Here is a 16,301-nt window from a genome sequence, read left to right as displayed (position 1 = left end):
CCTCGAACAAATTAATGTGAACAAGAGATTCAAAAGATTATTCATTTACAAAATATTACAAATCAATTGCCAGATACATTCACTGACCTACCAAGGGTGACTAAGTCACATATTCCAGCTGCTAGTGCTCCAATTCAAGTTGATATCCCGGCAGGACAATAAATTAAAGCAAATGAGTCTAAGCCATGCTTGAAACGTGGTAGACCAATCGGTTCTAAAGATAAAAATCCTCGAAAAAGAAAAGGAGCAAGTGATCAAAGTGAACATAACACAGAGGTAGTGGCTCAAGAAGAGCCCCAAGACGTAACAAATAATAAGACCTTAGGGGAGGTCCAGGTACCTGAAAATAATGAGAATGAAGAGATATCAATAAGTTACGTCTCAACCGGGAAAAGATGGAACCGAAATAATATTGTTATCGATAACATTTTTGCTTATAATGTTGCTATTGAAATAATGCAACAAGATGAGGATCTTGAACCAAAATCTGTTCAGTGAATATAGACAGAGAAATGATTGGCCAAAATGGAAAGACGCTATCCAGGCAGAGTTAACTTCACTTGGAAAACGTGAAGTCTTCGGACCCATAGTTCGAACACCTGAAGGCATAAAGCCAGTAGGGTATAAATGGGTTTTTGTGCGAAAACGAAATGATAAAAATGAAGTCGTTAGATATAAAGAGCGACTTGTGACACAAGGGTTTCCCAAAGGCCTGGAATTGATTATATGGAGATATATTCTCCTGTAGTAGATGCTATCACCTTCAGGTATCTCATAAATATGGCAGTGCAAGAAAAACTTGATATGCATCTAATGGATGTTGTTACAACCTATTTGTATGGATCATTAGACAACGAAATTTTTATGAAAGTACCTGAGGGATTTAAAGTGCCAAAAACATATAAAAGTTTTCGAGAAACTTGTTCAATAAAGCTTCAGAAATCTTTATACGGATTGAAACAATCAGGTCGTATATGTACAATCGCCTGAGTGAATACCTGTTGAAAGAAGGGTACAAGAATGATCCAATTTGTCCTTGTGTCTTTATAAAAATGTCTGGATCTGAATTTGTTATAATCGCCGTGTATGTTGATGATTTAAATATCATTGGAACTCATGGGGAGCTTCCAAAAACAGTAAACTATTTGAAGAAAGAATTTAAAATGAAAGATCTTGGAAAGACAAAATTTTGTCTTGGTCTACAAATTGAGTATATGAAAGATGGAATATTTGTCCATCAATCAACATACACCGAAAAGATTTTAAAGCGATTCTATATGGATAAAGCATATCCATTGAGTACCCCGATGGTTGTAAGATCACTTGATATAAAGAAAGATCCATTCCGACCTCATAAAAATGATGAAGAGCTTCTTGGTGCCGAAGTACCATATCTTAGTGCAATTGGGGCATTAATGTATCTTACCAATAATTTCTGACAAGATATAGCTTTCTCAGTAAGCTTATTGGCAAGATTTAGTTCTTCGCCAATACAAAGACACTGGAATGATATTAAACATATATTCAGATACCTCCAAGGGACCATTGATATGTGTTTATTTTATTCAAATGAATCCAAGCCATCATTGATTGGTTATGCAGATGCAGGATATTTGTCTGATCCACACAAAGGTCGATCTCAGACATGCTATTTATTTACAAGTGGAGGTACAGCCATATCATGGCATTCGACAAAACAAACTATGGTTGCTACTTCTTCAAATCATGCAGAGATAATAGCCATTCACGAAGCAAGTCGAGAATGCATATGGTTAAGATCTATAACTCAACACATTCAGCAAACATGTGGTCTTTCTTCGAAAGAGAATATTCCAACAATATTGTATGAAGACAATGCTGCATGCATAACTCAATTGAAAGGAGGATATATCAAAGGAGATAGAACAAAACACATTTCACCGAAATTCTTTTTCACTCATGATCTTTAGAAGAATGGTGAAATAGATGTACAACAAGTTCGTTCAAGTGATAATTTGGCTGATCTGTTCACTAAGGCATTACCAACCTCAATATTTGAAAAGCTGATATATAAGATTGGAATGCATCGTCTTCGAGACATTAAGTGATTTTTCATCAGGGGGAGTAACTATACGCTGCACTCTTTTCCTTAACCAAAGTTTTGTCCCACTGGGTTTTCCTGGTAAGGTTTTTAATGAGGCAACAAACAATGCATATTATAAATAACTATATACATTCCAATATTTTTTTTGTAAGTTCTTAATGAAGCACATTATCTTACATGGACATCCAAGGGGGAGTGTTATGAATAGTTTGTATATTGGATGCTATATTGGATGCCCATGTTATGAGTAACTTAAAGATTAAATCTCCTACTTTATGTCCATCATCTTTAATTTTTATACCTATAAAAGGCCATGTAATTGCAATGGAAAGATACACCAAAATGAAAGAAGAAAACACTTCTCCCTTCTTTCTATCTCTTTTTATTTATATTTTATTGCATTGCTTTTATTTTCTAATAGTAGCTAAATACCACATTTGTTGTAGTGTAGCATGGAAGTAATAGTTAAGAATAAAGCACAATCCTTCAACTATAAAAGCAGCAACATAAAGAACCTCAAATTCTCTCTTTCATCACCAACTTTCTTGTCTTTCTTCCCACTTCTTTTTCATTTATTTCTCCTTCTCCTTCTTTATAGATCTTTAATTATTCACTTTCCCTTTCAAAAATCATGGCTTCTTCTAGCCATATACCACCACATGATCAAAACAACAACCAATTACACAATATGAACAACATCTCATCTTGTTCTTCTCCGTCTAATAGTATTAGTAATTTAGACTCCAATTTTACCACTTTTGTCCAAGCTGACCCCTCCAACTTCCGTTCTGTAGTCCAAAAACTCACCGGTGCAGCATCAGCTTCCCGTCATCCCGTCGTCGGAAAATCCAACTCCGGCGAGAAAGGTCCTCGGCGTTCCACTTTCAAGTTACACGAAAGAAGGCATAGTGCAAGAAAGCTTGAAAATATTCTCACTGGTACCAACAGGCAAATGGTACTTATGGCTTCTCCAGTGTCACCTCTGGAAATGTTGACACGTGGAAGTCCAAAATCACCAATGGAGGAATTACAAGAAAGAGCTATTGCTGAGAAAGGATTTTATTTACATCCAAGTCTACTTAGTACGCCAAGAGGCACTGAGCCACCTGAACTCTTGCCTTTGTTTCCACTTCAGTCCCCTACAGCTAGAGATCATTCTTCTTCTTAATTAATTAAATTGGTGCCTGTCTTGACTCTTGTTTTAAGATTAGATATAGTCAAATTAATCTTTAATCTTTTTGTTAATTCTGATGTTGTAGTGCTCGTTGTGTCACACAAAATATTTAAGATGCTTAGATGATACTATACGCTTGTACCTTTTCTTTTTTTGGTTCCTCTTTTTTATTTTTCCATTAGTCTTGCACTCTTTTTACACGAGGTAGTAAATGTGTGCCTAAATTTTTGTCCTTGTTTCTAATTAGTAATTCTTTCCCTTCATATAATATTTCTTATTTAAATTTTAGGATTAAGGTGTGGGTATTGACATCGCCGCATCGGCAGAGGAGATCTATAGGGCTAGGGTGTATTCAATTGCCCCTATCGTCTTCGACATATACCTTCCGGCTTCCGTTAGTATTCTTTATTTAAAAAATAAATTTTGTAACCTGTAAACAAAATAAAAACGGAATTAAGAGTTTAGTGGACTCGGATTTATTTCACATTTATATTTCTTCTACGGCTACATCAGAACGTGCTAGCTATTCTTTACTGTATTGTTGGCTAGACATTTGAAGAAAGTTCACTAGAGCAATGATTAGTTCTTTAATTTGCTTGTAACGTTTGTAGAACTTTAGGTTTAGCACAAATATTAATGAAATTATGGTATTTAGGTAATTGGGGTTGGCTATCTTTAGTTCTTAATGTGCTAGCCATTCTTTTTATGTACTATTTGGCTAATTACTGAGCCGAAACAACCTCTCCATCTTTTTAAGGTGACATCGTGGCGGTAAGGTCTCCATATACACTACCATCCCAAACCCTATTTGTGAGATTATACTAAGTTTTTTGTGTTGTTTTTTAGTTGTTGTAATATTAGTAGTATTGGTTAGGTACATTTGAAGAAAGTTCACTAAGCAATGATTAGTTCTTTTTGTTGTAATAATATTTGTGGAGCTTTAGGGTTAGTAAAACAAAGAACTTTTCAAACTGGTGCTACGTACCGTAATTGACTGTTTGACCAAGCTACATATTTTGGTATATAATTAGAGCCAGTTTTGCTCATAATTCAAATTAACCAAATAGAAAAGAATAAAGACAAACCGAAGTAATGTAGTTTAGATCTCTTGGAGGAATATAAGGACAATTGGAAGTTATTTCCTGTATAAGCTTCCTTGTCCTTTTTAACGTATAGTTTTCTTTCTTTGAACAAGTCTTTGCACCTCTTTAAGCAATTTCAATTATGGTTCATGAAATCATTAATTAATTGGCATCATTATCATTGAAACTTACTTAGTCTTTGCTTAAGAAGTCAAGTCAAACTAAGGTATAAATCAAGATCATTGTTTGAACTGTTAAAACATGACTTAATGTTGCATGTGGATAGTATTTGTTGGAACGGTTAATTAGTCATTGAAAACGAATACTTTTGGACAATTAGTCCTCATTTCACACTAGCATCTCCATTTTTTTTTTCCAATCTATATATTATTAAAAGAAGAAGAAAAAGCATCCACATTAAGCCAAGTGGCAACCTCACAATAAGCCACTTGGCAATTTAGGAAAAAGTTAGTTAGGTTAGGTAATAATTATTTTTTTTTTGAATTTAAATTATGCATTATTTGTTGTTAATAATTAGTTACTCTTTTTCAATCACAATAAGCCACTTGGCAATTTAGGAAAAAGTTAGTTAGGTTAGGTAATAATTATTTTTTTTTGAATTTAAATTATGCATTATTTGTTGTTAATAATTAGTTACTCTTTTTCAATTTGAATTTAAACATACTTAATTAATTTTTTTACGAAAGCAATAATTTTTTATATATTTAAAATTATTTCTATTTTATTCTCGATGCCATCTTTTAGGTTTGACACTTAGAATCATCTTGTTTAATTTATAGGAGAGGAAATAAAATAAACAAATTGAACCGTTGCAGGCCAGTCCAACGTAGTTTAAAGTTGGAAATGAATGTATAACAATATTTAAGCCAATGTCTGTCAAATTAATTCAGGCCAACGGATACAATAGGTCTTTGGTGTATTCAATGAACATGCTACATAAAGCTTCATGAATTTATTGCAATATCTCTTCCATAAATTTGGGTCTAAGTTTTCATTAGAATTTCAAATTCAAAATCACAAGGAATGGATAGTGCGGTCCAAATTCAATATGTTGCTTACGGATTCAAATTACGTACTAGTCAAAGTTGTTCAATAGATAGCCTCCCTATCTGCGACAAATTTAAATTTGGTACACCATAGCATCACAATAGTCAATAGTTACTACAATTACAGTACAAGTTTGGAAAATGATATTACTTTCAGCTATACTATTGATCGATGTTTGTTAAACTATATACGGATATTGTCATGTCGTTTTTAGGTCACCTAGGAAGAAGGAGAAGATAAAAGATTGAAGATTTATGGTAAGATTTGAATTCTAATGAATGGAATGAATCCCACGTAGATTTATGGTGAGATTTGAATTCTAATGAATGGAATGAATCCCACGTCGGACCGGAATGAGATTTATGATCTCCTTATAAGGCTTGCATAATTCTGCTCTATTCGAACTAGCTTTAGGGGTGTGAGTTAGATCCAAGGCTTAATGTGACAGGGTATCAGAGTCAGACCGTGATCAATGTGAGTCCCCAGAAGAGGAGGGCTAGCTGAATGCCCTACCAATTGAAGGGAGTGGAAATATCCCCGGTCTATGATTAATGTGCATGCACCAGACTGGTCAGTGGAACCTCGGATAAAGAAGGTCCAGATCTGGGAGTGAAAAGGGAGGGGGGTGAGGGAGGTGATGAATGGAATGAATCTCACATTATATCGGATTGAGATCCCTGGTTTCTTTATAAGACTTGGAAAATTCTCCTCCCTTCGAACTAGCTTTTGGGGTGTGAGTTAGGCCCCAGATTTAATTGACAAACTCCATATATCAATTTGTAAGAAGAAATTGTAACTTTAATACCACCTAGGTTCCAATCCCTAACCTAAAATGTTCTATTATCACCAACTGCTCTCTGTAACCTAGTGATATCGGTGATGTCTCACATACAATAAAAAGTAAATTCAATTCTTATTATCGCTTTTTCCTTACTCGAGATCGTCATATGATGCAGCTTATGTTATACCAACGAAAGCTGCATCATAAAAAGGGTTAATATTCAAGAAAAGTCTAAACAACAATAACTCAATATAATTTTATAAGTGGGATTTCGAGAGAGTAGTGTGTATGCAGACTTTATTTTTACTCGGGTGGGTTAGAAAAACTGTTTCCGATAGACAAAAAAATTCTAAGGATAAACATAATTCGCAACATAACTTGCCTTGACATTTGAATGGTCATTTTCACTTAACTAGTTTGTGAACATATGAGTATGAGGTGGAGAAATGTAGTAGTTTTTCAAAACGTGTCTTGCAAAATAGCGACGTTGTTGACTTGCAAGGACGTTAAAAAGTAAGAATTTTTACCTTAAGGGAAGATTTTGACAAGTCCAATTCACACATTACCATCTAAGTTAGATGACAAACTTAGTCTTACAAGAAAAGGACAATATGGTTCTTAAATTCCACATAGATTGTGACCCATATTTTTGTCATCCATTCAAAACCTTATCTGTGGTATTTGGTCCCTCACTTCTGCAACGCACATCTCTCCATCTCCTCGACAAGGGTGGGGTAGGGGGTTGAAAAAGAGAAGAAAATAAGACTAGGAAAAAGAGTCAACCGAATAGTGTATAGACTTGTTGAGAATTTTCATTGATTCTTGACAGTTCAAAATCAATCTTTACAACAATGTCAAGTATATGGGATAATTTCAAGATCGTGATTCAATTTTCTGTTTATTGCTCCAAACTCATGAAATTAATTTTAAAAACGGAAGATAAATAGACAACTGAAAATGCTAAATTTAATGTTGGAAAACCAAGTAATAAGCTGCTAAATGTATAAAATTGTGATGTTAGTATAACTACGTCAATAACTCACTTTACATATTCCACGTGACACCACTTATAACTTTAGTCCGATAGACAATAAGTTGTATGATCATCCGTAAAATTACCTTCATGTTGTGATTAGATGTTGGTTGAAGGTCTATCGGAAATAATCTCTCTATCTTTACTAAGGTAAGCATTATGTCTGCATATATATTACCATCTACAGACCTCATTTGTGGGATTACACTGGGTATGTTGTTGTGATTAGATGTTGGAAAAAAAGATATTGGCGAAAAGAATATTTATTGAGTAAAAGAAAGATCACGAGTCATGAATTGAGATGACGGTTGGAAGCGGGGGCAGATGTAACATAGAGTTACTGGGTTCAACTGAACCCAATAATTTCAGCGTAGAGCATAAATTTATTTGTAAAAATCACTATAATTGTAATAAAAAGAAGATATGAACCCATACCTTTAAAACTATAATGGGTTCAATGCTAAAAACTTTAAATGTTGAACCCATAAAATTAAAATCCTAGATCCGCCTCTAATTGGAAGACCAACAAGCTTCTTGACTAGTTGGAGAAGGATAAAAGGAATTTTTTGGCAGCAATTTAGGTAGCTTTGCGTGATGTCTACAACTTTGTCAAATCATATTGCTTTCCGCGTCATTTTATGCAAGCATCATATCTCTTTAGACTCTTTTGCTTATAATTGTTAGCCCCTTTGATTAGAAGATAGTGACTGGCCCATGTTTTAAATAAGGGTCAGTGGAATTCTGATGCTTAATCCAGCCTGAGGAATAATTCTACACGACAAAGCCACTGTTTGTCAATACTTTCACATTACCTATTAGGGAGTTCGTTAAAATAAACATCTGTTTTGTGTGCCATTTCTTAGGTATTCCTGAATATGTCACAGAAGTTGAGAAGGGTATATTTAGGTGGTCTAGGTTTGTTATCATTCATAATCATACCAAGAAATCTGCCAACTAATTTCTCATTATATTAAAAAAGGAGTTTAACTATGCACTGATAGTGTAAAAAATATTATCTCTACACCGGAGACTATTTGGAGAGTCGAGAAACACTCTAGTAAAAGCCTACTGAGAGAAAAGATTGACATCTATAGTGTTCCTCAAACAATCTGTACTCTGGACACATCCCATCCACCTATTCGCGAATACCTGAGATATTTTCCTCAAACGGAAGGGGAGGAGGGGTATGACCATTCTCTAATCTAAGAAAATGTATATTGGGATATCTAGTGACTACATAAATACAGCAAGAAAATCAAGAAGCAGCAAAATCATAACAAATTCCTTCTATTGACATGATCTGCTTCCTATAATTCCAAAATCTATGGCCAATAATACAAAGGGCAAGACGAAGCTCCGAGGTTAAGATGCTTTTCCAGTAAAAATGTGCTTTGATGTAAATTGTGCTTTGATGTTAATCATATTACTTATCTCCACCACCAAACATACCCATCATGTCCTTGGCGGAACCCATTCCACCCATTCCGCCCATTTGCTTCATCAAGTTCTGCAAACCACCCATGCCACCTATTTGCTTCAACATCTGAGGGGGCAGGACTTTGCTCATGTGTTGCGCATTCATATTTCGAGACAGGGCACTCATCTCTCCCTTCTTTGGAATCTTAAGCCCCTTCATCTTACTCCATATCTTTGCCAGTCGTTTGTATTCCTCCATCATTTCCATCACCTCATGCACTTGGCGACCAGAGCCCCTAGCTATCCGCATAATTCGGGATTCTGTCATAAGCTTTGGGTTGGAGCTATCCAATTCTGCAATTGTATTAGAATTTTAAATCAAAACGTCGAACTAATGCGTAAAACTTTTAGAATTAGATCACTTGCCTTCATTAGTCATTGAATCCATCATTGTCATGTATCGTTTAATTTTTGCCCGGCTTTCCTTTTCGCGGCCTTTTGGCATCAACTCTGCACTGAATCCTGGAAGCATTGAGAAGACCTATACCACAAAGAAACATAAAAAACGTGTAAGATTATAACGAGAGAGGGGGCGGGGGGGGGGGGGGGTGAGCAAAAGTGTCAGGGTTGACAAATCCTTTTCAGTTGTATTCAAGTAACTAGAAAATGATCTTGAGCTTGCAGTAAGTTATTTTATAAATATTTATGGTTTATCAGAAAGAAAAGAAGGAAAAAAAAATAGCAAACGGACTCAAGAAACTATTAACATAAGATAATAGCATAAGTGCGCCTGCTGATGGACTATAGTTAAGTTGCTTCTTTCCAAATGAATTGGATAGTGATGAAACTTTTCCAACCAAAATGTTAAGGAAGTTGACGGTTGACACCGAAAACGATGGAAAAAGAGAAAGTTTTCAGAAAATCAGAAAATTTAAAGCAAGCAAGTAACAAACCTGGCCAATGGGGCCCATTTTAAGTATGTTTTGAAATTGCTCATACATTATCCTCAAGGTAAAGTGTCCTTCCGATAGCTTCTGAAGAAGCTCAGGCTGTTGATCCATCGGGACAACTTCATGTATCTTGTCCATGAACCCAGACCAGTCGCCCATGCCTGGTAGAGATTGACACAATAGGACAACAGATATCAGCAACATAAAGTACCACAAATAAGCAGGAGCTGGTTCAGGAAGAAAATCAAATTGCAGTGGAGATGAAAATGGGTCCGAGCAAAGGCGAGGAATTGACAAAAGAGATGCAAACCTAAAAGACGGCTGACAAATGGCTTAACATCGAAAACTTCAAACTCATCCATGTGTTCGCCAGTTCCAATAAATATGACGGGACTTTTTGTTGCAGCAACTCTGAATAGAAGAGAGACAGATAAATACATCTTGTTCACTCCCAAAATCAGGTTAAAAATTTCATTGCAATATTTTGGTGAAACTAGATCTAATTTAGAAATTGAAAATATGAAAAAGAAGTGCTTGTAAGCAAAAGATGGCCATATCAGGACAGGGCAGTAGAATTCATAGTTTAATCTACGCTTCAGGAAATATGTGTATATCCTAGACAGGAAACAGCAGAAGTATGGCATAGTGTTGTACGGACCAATAAGAAACCTTCAAATTTCAAGCCCTAAACAGCATGTCATTTTGTTTCCATACAAATTGCATTACTTGTTTGGCTTCAACTTGTCAGATGAAGAATAATAATTTTCTAAGGAACATGTTCAATAGCTTCGACTACATATGTAACTGAAAGAGATCATAAAAATATGTGTGTTACCTGACCAAAAAATTAAATTAACAGAAAGCTTAGCCTGTTTGGCCAAGTTTCTGGGAAGCCAAAAGCAGAGATTTAAGGTGTACCCCCAAAAAAAGTGCTTGCAGAAGCAATTTTCTGCTGTTTGGGTCTGCTTCTTCCAAGAAGCAAAAGCAGAAACTTGATTCTTTCAAGACAAAAATATCCTTACTAAAAATTTATATCTACCAAACTATCTCACATTAATTTAACCTATACAACCCTCAAATATAACTACAACCCTCTTCTCCTCTTCCTTTTATTTGTTTAACTATTATTGATTAAAAGCCTTAATTTATATTTTTATTTTATTTTAAAATTTTAACTAAATAAAAAAAACTTATTTACAGCCTTTCATAAAAGAATATTTAAAATCATTTCTCCATTCAAATAATACTAATTGTAAAAAGAACCTTAATACTGTTTGACACTCAAAAGCACTGTTTGGAAAGACTGGCCATACACAATTTGTTTATCAAATACTAAAAGAAGCACTTCTCAGATAAATTGGCCAAACACAAACTGCTTCTCTCTAAAAGTACATTTCAGAAAAGTTGTTTCGACAAAAGTGCTTCTTAAAATAAGTAGTTTTTAGAAGTTTGACCAAACAAGCTCCGCAACTAACATGGCTCAAAGTTGTCACCCCTGAAGTTGCCCTGACGTGCTCAAAGGCATATTTTGTTTAGTTATACAAGTGTGCTCATTACCAAATGAAGGCATTATAAATTATAGTAAGTGCTACAACAGTAGCAAGCATACTTACGCACTGAGGGCACCACCTCCTTTTGCATGGCCATCCATCTTAGTAACAATTACAGCTCCAACTGCGACACTTTGCTTAAATGCTTGAGCTTGATCAAACGCAGCTTGACCGATACTGCTATCCATAACAAATATCACAAGATCTGGTTCCTGGAAAACCAAATAGAAAGATTAGCATTTCTTAAAAAAGCTAACCAAATACTTGGAGAATTATAAAACATACCGTTGCTTCAGAAACTTGTCGCATCTCTTCAAAAAGAGCAGCTTCTTGTTTGTGGCGCCCACTGGTATCAACAATTATTAGATCACAATTTTCCTTCTTAAATGTTTCAACACCTTCAGCAGCTATTCTCACAGGGTCTGACTCCGTGTAGCTGTTGCAGATACATTCATTAAATCAAAATACAAAATTGCATAAAGTGTTGCTTAGAACAGGAAAAGTATATCAGCAGAGCCTAATTGATTAATTATTAATTCATAGCAGCAAATATGCAGCAATAGCAGACTACTCAATCCATTCAAAAACAGATGAGGAGCTTCTTTTATTCTTCATAAGGGTGAAGCAACTATGCAAAACCGAGGTCAAACAACTGTCCACTTCCATTTGACTTGAACAAATAAAAATAAAAGAAGAGAAGAAGAAATCATTGGTTTCTCAGTGGTGAGCTCTTGAGCAAAGTAGCTTAAGGACTTTCCCGCCATAAGCAGGTAGCATAAGGACTTCTGCCAAATTGATAACAAAAGGTGAACCCAAATAGATATGCAATCCTCTGCCAAATTTGAAGAAACTATTTCATAAGCAGATAAATGCGAGTTATGTACTTTTGTTTCACTATTACGACTCATGATTAGATATTGCATAATGATTCTCAGTCAGCTGGCAGTATTGGTTTTAATCTCTTTGACGAGTCTTTTTTTATTATAAGTAATCTTTTTGACATGTCTTAGCAAAAAAGTCGCTTGCACTTTCCAATTCTCTGTCTAAATGCACTTCAAATCTCTGATCCCTAAGCCTCTGACATTGTTTATCAGTTTAATTAACCAACCAATATGTAGAACACCTTCAAAAAGAAGGATGGAGGAACATTCACGATGATTGTAGCCTCATCAAGCTTATAAAATTGTAAAGAGAAGGTGACACTAAGAGATTGAGAAGAGGATATGCCTTCCATAAAAGGGTATCTTGGCTTTTGTGGCGTTCTGCTTCAACTGATCGAAAGCACCAGCTCTGAATGTATCCGCACACACTAAAGCTGGTTTCCAACCTTTTTTCTGGTGGTAGTATGCATACTTTGTACATGTTGTTGTCTTTCCAGACCCTGTGGTAAATTACAAAATAAATAAGGTTATCCATCTTACAAAGTGAAAAAAATTGGAAGGGGATTCAACATATGTCTTCACGCAAATTCCTATTGTCGTTAAAAAGCAAAGTCTTGGTCATGTGATAGTCACCAAATTGCTAAGGTATCATATGATATAAATTTAAAGTGGAAATTGTTATCAACTCACCTTGCAAACCAACAAACATGACAACACTGGGTTTCCCCTTTTTTGGTGTAAAAGAAGGCTTCCCAGGATCCAATATCTTGCAGAGCTCATTAAAGACCGCCTATACAAGAGAAGAAAATTGTCTTGAGTCAATGGAAGAATGTACAACAACAACAACAAACCCGTTAATTTCCCACAAGTGGGGTCTGGGGAGAGTAAGAGTAGTATAATTAAGGGGCAGAGAGGCTATTTCCGGAAGTCAATGGAAAAATGTGACGAGGAAAAAGTATAATTAAGCAAAGAGTAGTATAATTAGTAGCAAACATGCACATTTCTGAAGGTTCATTTGTCCCTGAGAGGTAAATTACATTTTATTCAAATGAAAAGCCAATCACTAAGATAGTGCAGGACATCAGACACATACAGCGAACCCCCAATTATACAACATATGCAAATGTTCAAATGTTGACTTGAAAAATCAAATAAAAATATACACACAATCCAAAATAAGCAAATGTATAAGCAAAAATTCAATTTTGGCGTAAAAGATCAGACTAAAAGCAAAACTAACCTGTTGAATAATCCTACGCTTGTTGTGCCCAGCAGCAAGATCATCAAGATTAACAATTTTCTTAATATTGGTAGTCATATCACGGACAAGCTTAAACTGAACATCAGCTTGAAGAAGAGCACGTGTAATTTCATTGAGGCATTCGTTGAGAACTTTCTCATCAATGATTGTGGCATTGCTCATTTGCTGGAGAGCACGTGATATGCTCCCCCCTAATTGTGCTAACACCATCTTGATTCAACAATTTGATGATCAGATTATCGAATTGAGGAATGGAACGAGAGGACTCAGGGATGATTTTAGGGTTTTGAATTAGCGATTCGCCGGTGATGAAGGGTTTTCGGGTGAAGGGGGGAATTATGATCGATGGGGAGGATAATGCAGGAGGAGGAATACAGACTACAGAGTGGTCTCACGTCTGTAATTGGGTAGGTGACTGAGAAATCAAACCCGGCCCGTTCCCACTTGAGTGGTACTTAGGGATGTTCAAGAAAAACTGAAAAATTGAGCCAAACCAAAGAATCAATTAAGTAGGCGTAAAAATCAACACATTTTTTGACTTGGTTGTCAGTATTTTTTTTTTTTTTGAAATTCGGAGATCCCGTGAGTCCAGAACCAAAATGTGGTTCTTTTGGACTCAAAGAACAAAAATATGTGAAAAAAAAAGTATAATGACCAAAATATATATAGCGTCTTTTCCTTAATTGGTCTGTTGGATCATGGTGGTCCATATGGGAGTCAACATCAACAAGATAATGTATATCATGGGATATCAACACATTATGATTTGTAAGTGAATATATAAAGTTATATATATTGTTTGGACCAATTTGAGTAACTCATTATTTCTTTGGTTGTGCAGTGAAAACGAGTAACTTGATGGTCATGTCCTTACTCAATTGCCCGAAGACGACGTATTTTAATTGGGATCTGGCAGGTACGCAGAGTCAGGAAGAGAATAGCGATTATGACAACAATGCCGATGAGTCTGGAGATGACACACCCTTCCCTAACGAGGGTGATGATGAGGAGGAAGAGAATGCTGAACCTGATTAGACGGGGGAGCATGCTCCACCTCTCGTTAGACCAAGAGTGTACGAGTCCCACATACTGTTTCATTCAAGGCATATTCCCTACCTTGATCATTTTCCAAGTATGCCAGATGTGGATGCCCTCACAAGGGATATTAATGAAATACGGACAACAATGTGGGATGAATTTAGACCAACGGTGTTGTCCTTGGGCATGCTTTTTCCTGATAAGGCGCGCCTAATCAGGGCGATGAAAATGTAAGTGTAAAAGAGTGTCATGAGATGATGGTATGAGAGTCATCTCCGGATGTATACAATGTTGTTTGCCGTAGATGTTTTACGGGTTGTAATTGGATGGTGCGTGCGAGGAAGAAGAAAACAAATATGTGGGTTGTGGATAAATACATTGGCACCCACAATTATGAAATGGACACATTCAGCGGGAATCACTTTAACTTGGATGTTGACTTGATTTCTCTTGTCTTGATTCCACACATTAAAGCCTCCATAAGGTACAAGATCAAAGAGTGTATTATATTTGTCCACCAGGAATATGGGTGTACCATTACTAAAAGAAAGCATTTCTCCGGCGCAAACGTGCGTTTGAAATTGTTTACGGTGACTGGGATAAGTCATTTGCATCTCTACCCATGTACATGGCCGTATTGCAACACTTTAACCTCGGGATTGTTGTTGAATGGAAGCTTGAACGGAGTCCTGGAATATCAGAACATATATTCAGATATGTGTTCTGGGCCGTCAAACCAGCAATTGATGATTTTGTGCATTGCCGGCCGGTAATATCCATAGACGGCACTTATGTCTAGGGAAAGTTTGATATTAAGTTGTTGATCGTCGTTGCAGTAGATGGTAATGAAGGTATATTTCCCCCAGTTTTTGCTATTTGTGTCAATGAAAGCCAAGAAACGTGGACGCTATTTTTCAACCACTTGAAGGATCATGTTGTCAAACAATGTTCAGGTATTTGTTTAATATCTGATCGGCATGGTAGTATTTTAAGTTTTATACAGCATTTGCCTGAATGACAGGAACCGTATGCATACCACCGTTACTGTGTGAGACACCTGAAGGCCAATTTCCAGAAGGCACATCCCAACAAGGACTTGCATGATTTAATGTGGTTGGCTGCAACTGATCACCAGGAGTGCAAATTCAGGAGGCGCATGAAATCGATCAGGCAGAAAGACGAAAGAGCCTATCATTAGTTGATGCGACATGAGCTTGACAGGTGGACATTGCATGCAGATGGTGGCAGATGATAGGGAACCCTGGATACAAATGTGTCAGAGTCTTTCAACGGGTTATTGAAGTCTGCACGTGGATTGCCTATCACTGCCATGATGCGAATGTCATTCAAATAGATGGCGAAAAGGTTTGTTGAAAGGCATAGAGGTGCATCAGAATTGATGGAGAGGGGTGTTGAATTTATGCCAATACCAATGAAAATATTTGAGAAATACAGGAGGCGAGCACATTGGCATTCATTTTACAGTATTGCAACGAGCGAAATATTTTTGAAGTTCGCACCGCTATCCATCAAAATTAGGGGAATAATACACACACCGTAAATGAAGCCAGCAGGTTGTGTTCTTGTGGAAAATGATCCATCTACCACATGTCGTGCTCACATGCCATGAAGCGCTTTCAACATACAGGTTTCGCGACAACCCGGTATGTTGATAAGGAATATAGTGTTGCTGCAACTTAAACACCTATAGTGGACAGTTGCAACCAGTGGATGTTGAGCATTATTGGTCATCGGAACCATTTAAAATGGTGTGTAACAAGGAGTATTTGCGTAAGCTACAAGTGCAAAAAATACGCGTATACGGAACCAAATGGATGTTGGTGATACCGTTTATGCCCGTAAATGTGGCATATACCCGCAAACAGGACACGACCGTCGTAAATGTCCTTCAGCTGATTTGGGTGGCGGCGGTAATCTATCTTCTAATGAAAGTTCATCTAATGTGCCCAACTATCAAAGATAC

General features: G+C 36.3%; 2 protein-coding genes across 2 annotated transcripts; one reads left to right on the top strand and one right to left on the bottom strand.

The window, feature by feature from the left end:
* Positions 1-2,578: 2,578 nt before the first annotated feature.
* Positions 2,579-3,492, top strand: LOC107785168 (VQ motif-containing protein 11-like). Its single transcript, XM_016606405.2, has one exon. The coding sequence runs from the start codon at positions 2,715-2,717 to the stop codon at positions 3,249-3,251; it is 537 nt and encodes a 178-aa protein (XP_016461891.1). The 5' UTR covers positions 2,579-2,714; the 3' UTR covers positions 3,252-3,492.
* Positions 3,493-8,290: 4,798 nt separating this feature from the next.
* On the bottom strand, positions 8,291-13,756 carry LOC107831230 (signal recognition particle subunit SRP54 2). The gene is made up of 9 exons (XM_016658979.2): positions 13,259-13,756; positions 12,709-12,808; positions 12,365-12,518; positions 11,423-11,573; positions 11,201-11,349; positions 9,898-9,998; positions 9,591-9,748; positions 9,064-9,178; positions 8,291-8,991 (listed from the first exon to the last, which is right to left on the bottom strand). Exons 1-9 carry the CDS (start codon positions 13,487-13,489, stop codon positions 8,645-8,647), a joined length of 1,506 nt encoding a protein of 501 aa, XP_016514465.1. The 5' UTR covers positions 13,490-13,756; the 3' UTR covers positions 8,291-8,644.
* Positions 13,757-16,301: the final 2,545 nt, after the last annotated feature.

Source organism: Nicotiana tabacum, chromosome 20, assembly GCF_000715075.1.
Source record: "Nicotiana tabacum cultivar K326 chromosome 20, ASM71507v2, whole genome shotgun sequence".
Classification (NCBI taxonomy): domain Eukaryota; kingdom Viridiplantae; phylum Streptophyta; class Magnoliopsida; order Solanales; family Solanaceae; genus Nicotiana; species Nicotiana tabacum.
Note: the sequence above shows the minus strand (reverse complement) of the source record. Positions and strands in the feature narration are given on the sequence as shown.

Coding starts and splice junctions, on each gene's coding strand:
- LOC107785168 (XM_016606405.2), top strand. CDS start 2,715: ATGGCTTCTTCTAGCCATATACCACCACATGATCAAAACAACAACCAA.
- LOC107831230 (XM_016658979.2), bottom strand. CDS start 13,489: ATGGTGTTAGCACAATTAGGGGGGAGCATATCACGTGCTCTCCAGCAA. Junction 11,350..11,422: donor GACAAGTTTCTGAAGCAACG/GTATGTTTTATA, acceptor TTGGTTTTCCAG/GAACCAGATCTTGTGATATT. Junction 9,749..9,897: donor ATTTGTCAGCCGTCTTTTAG/GTTTGCATCTCT, acceptor AATCTCTACCAG/GCATGGGCGACTGGTCTGGG.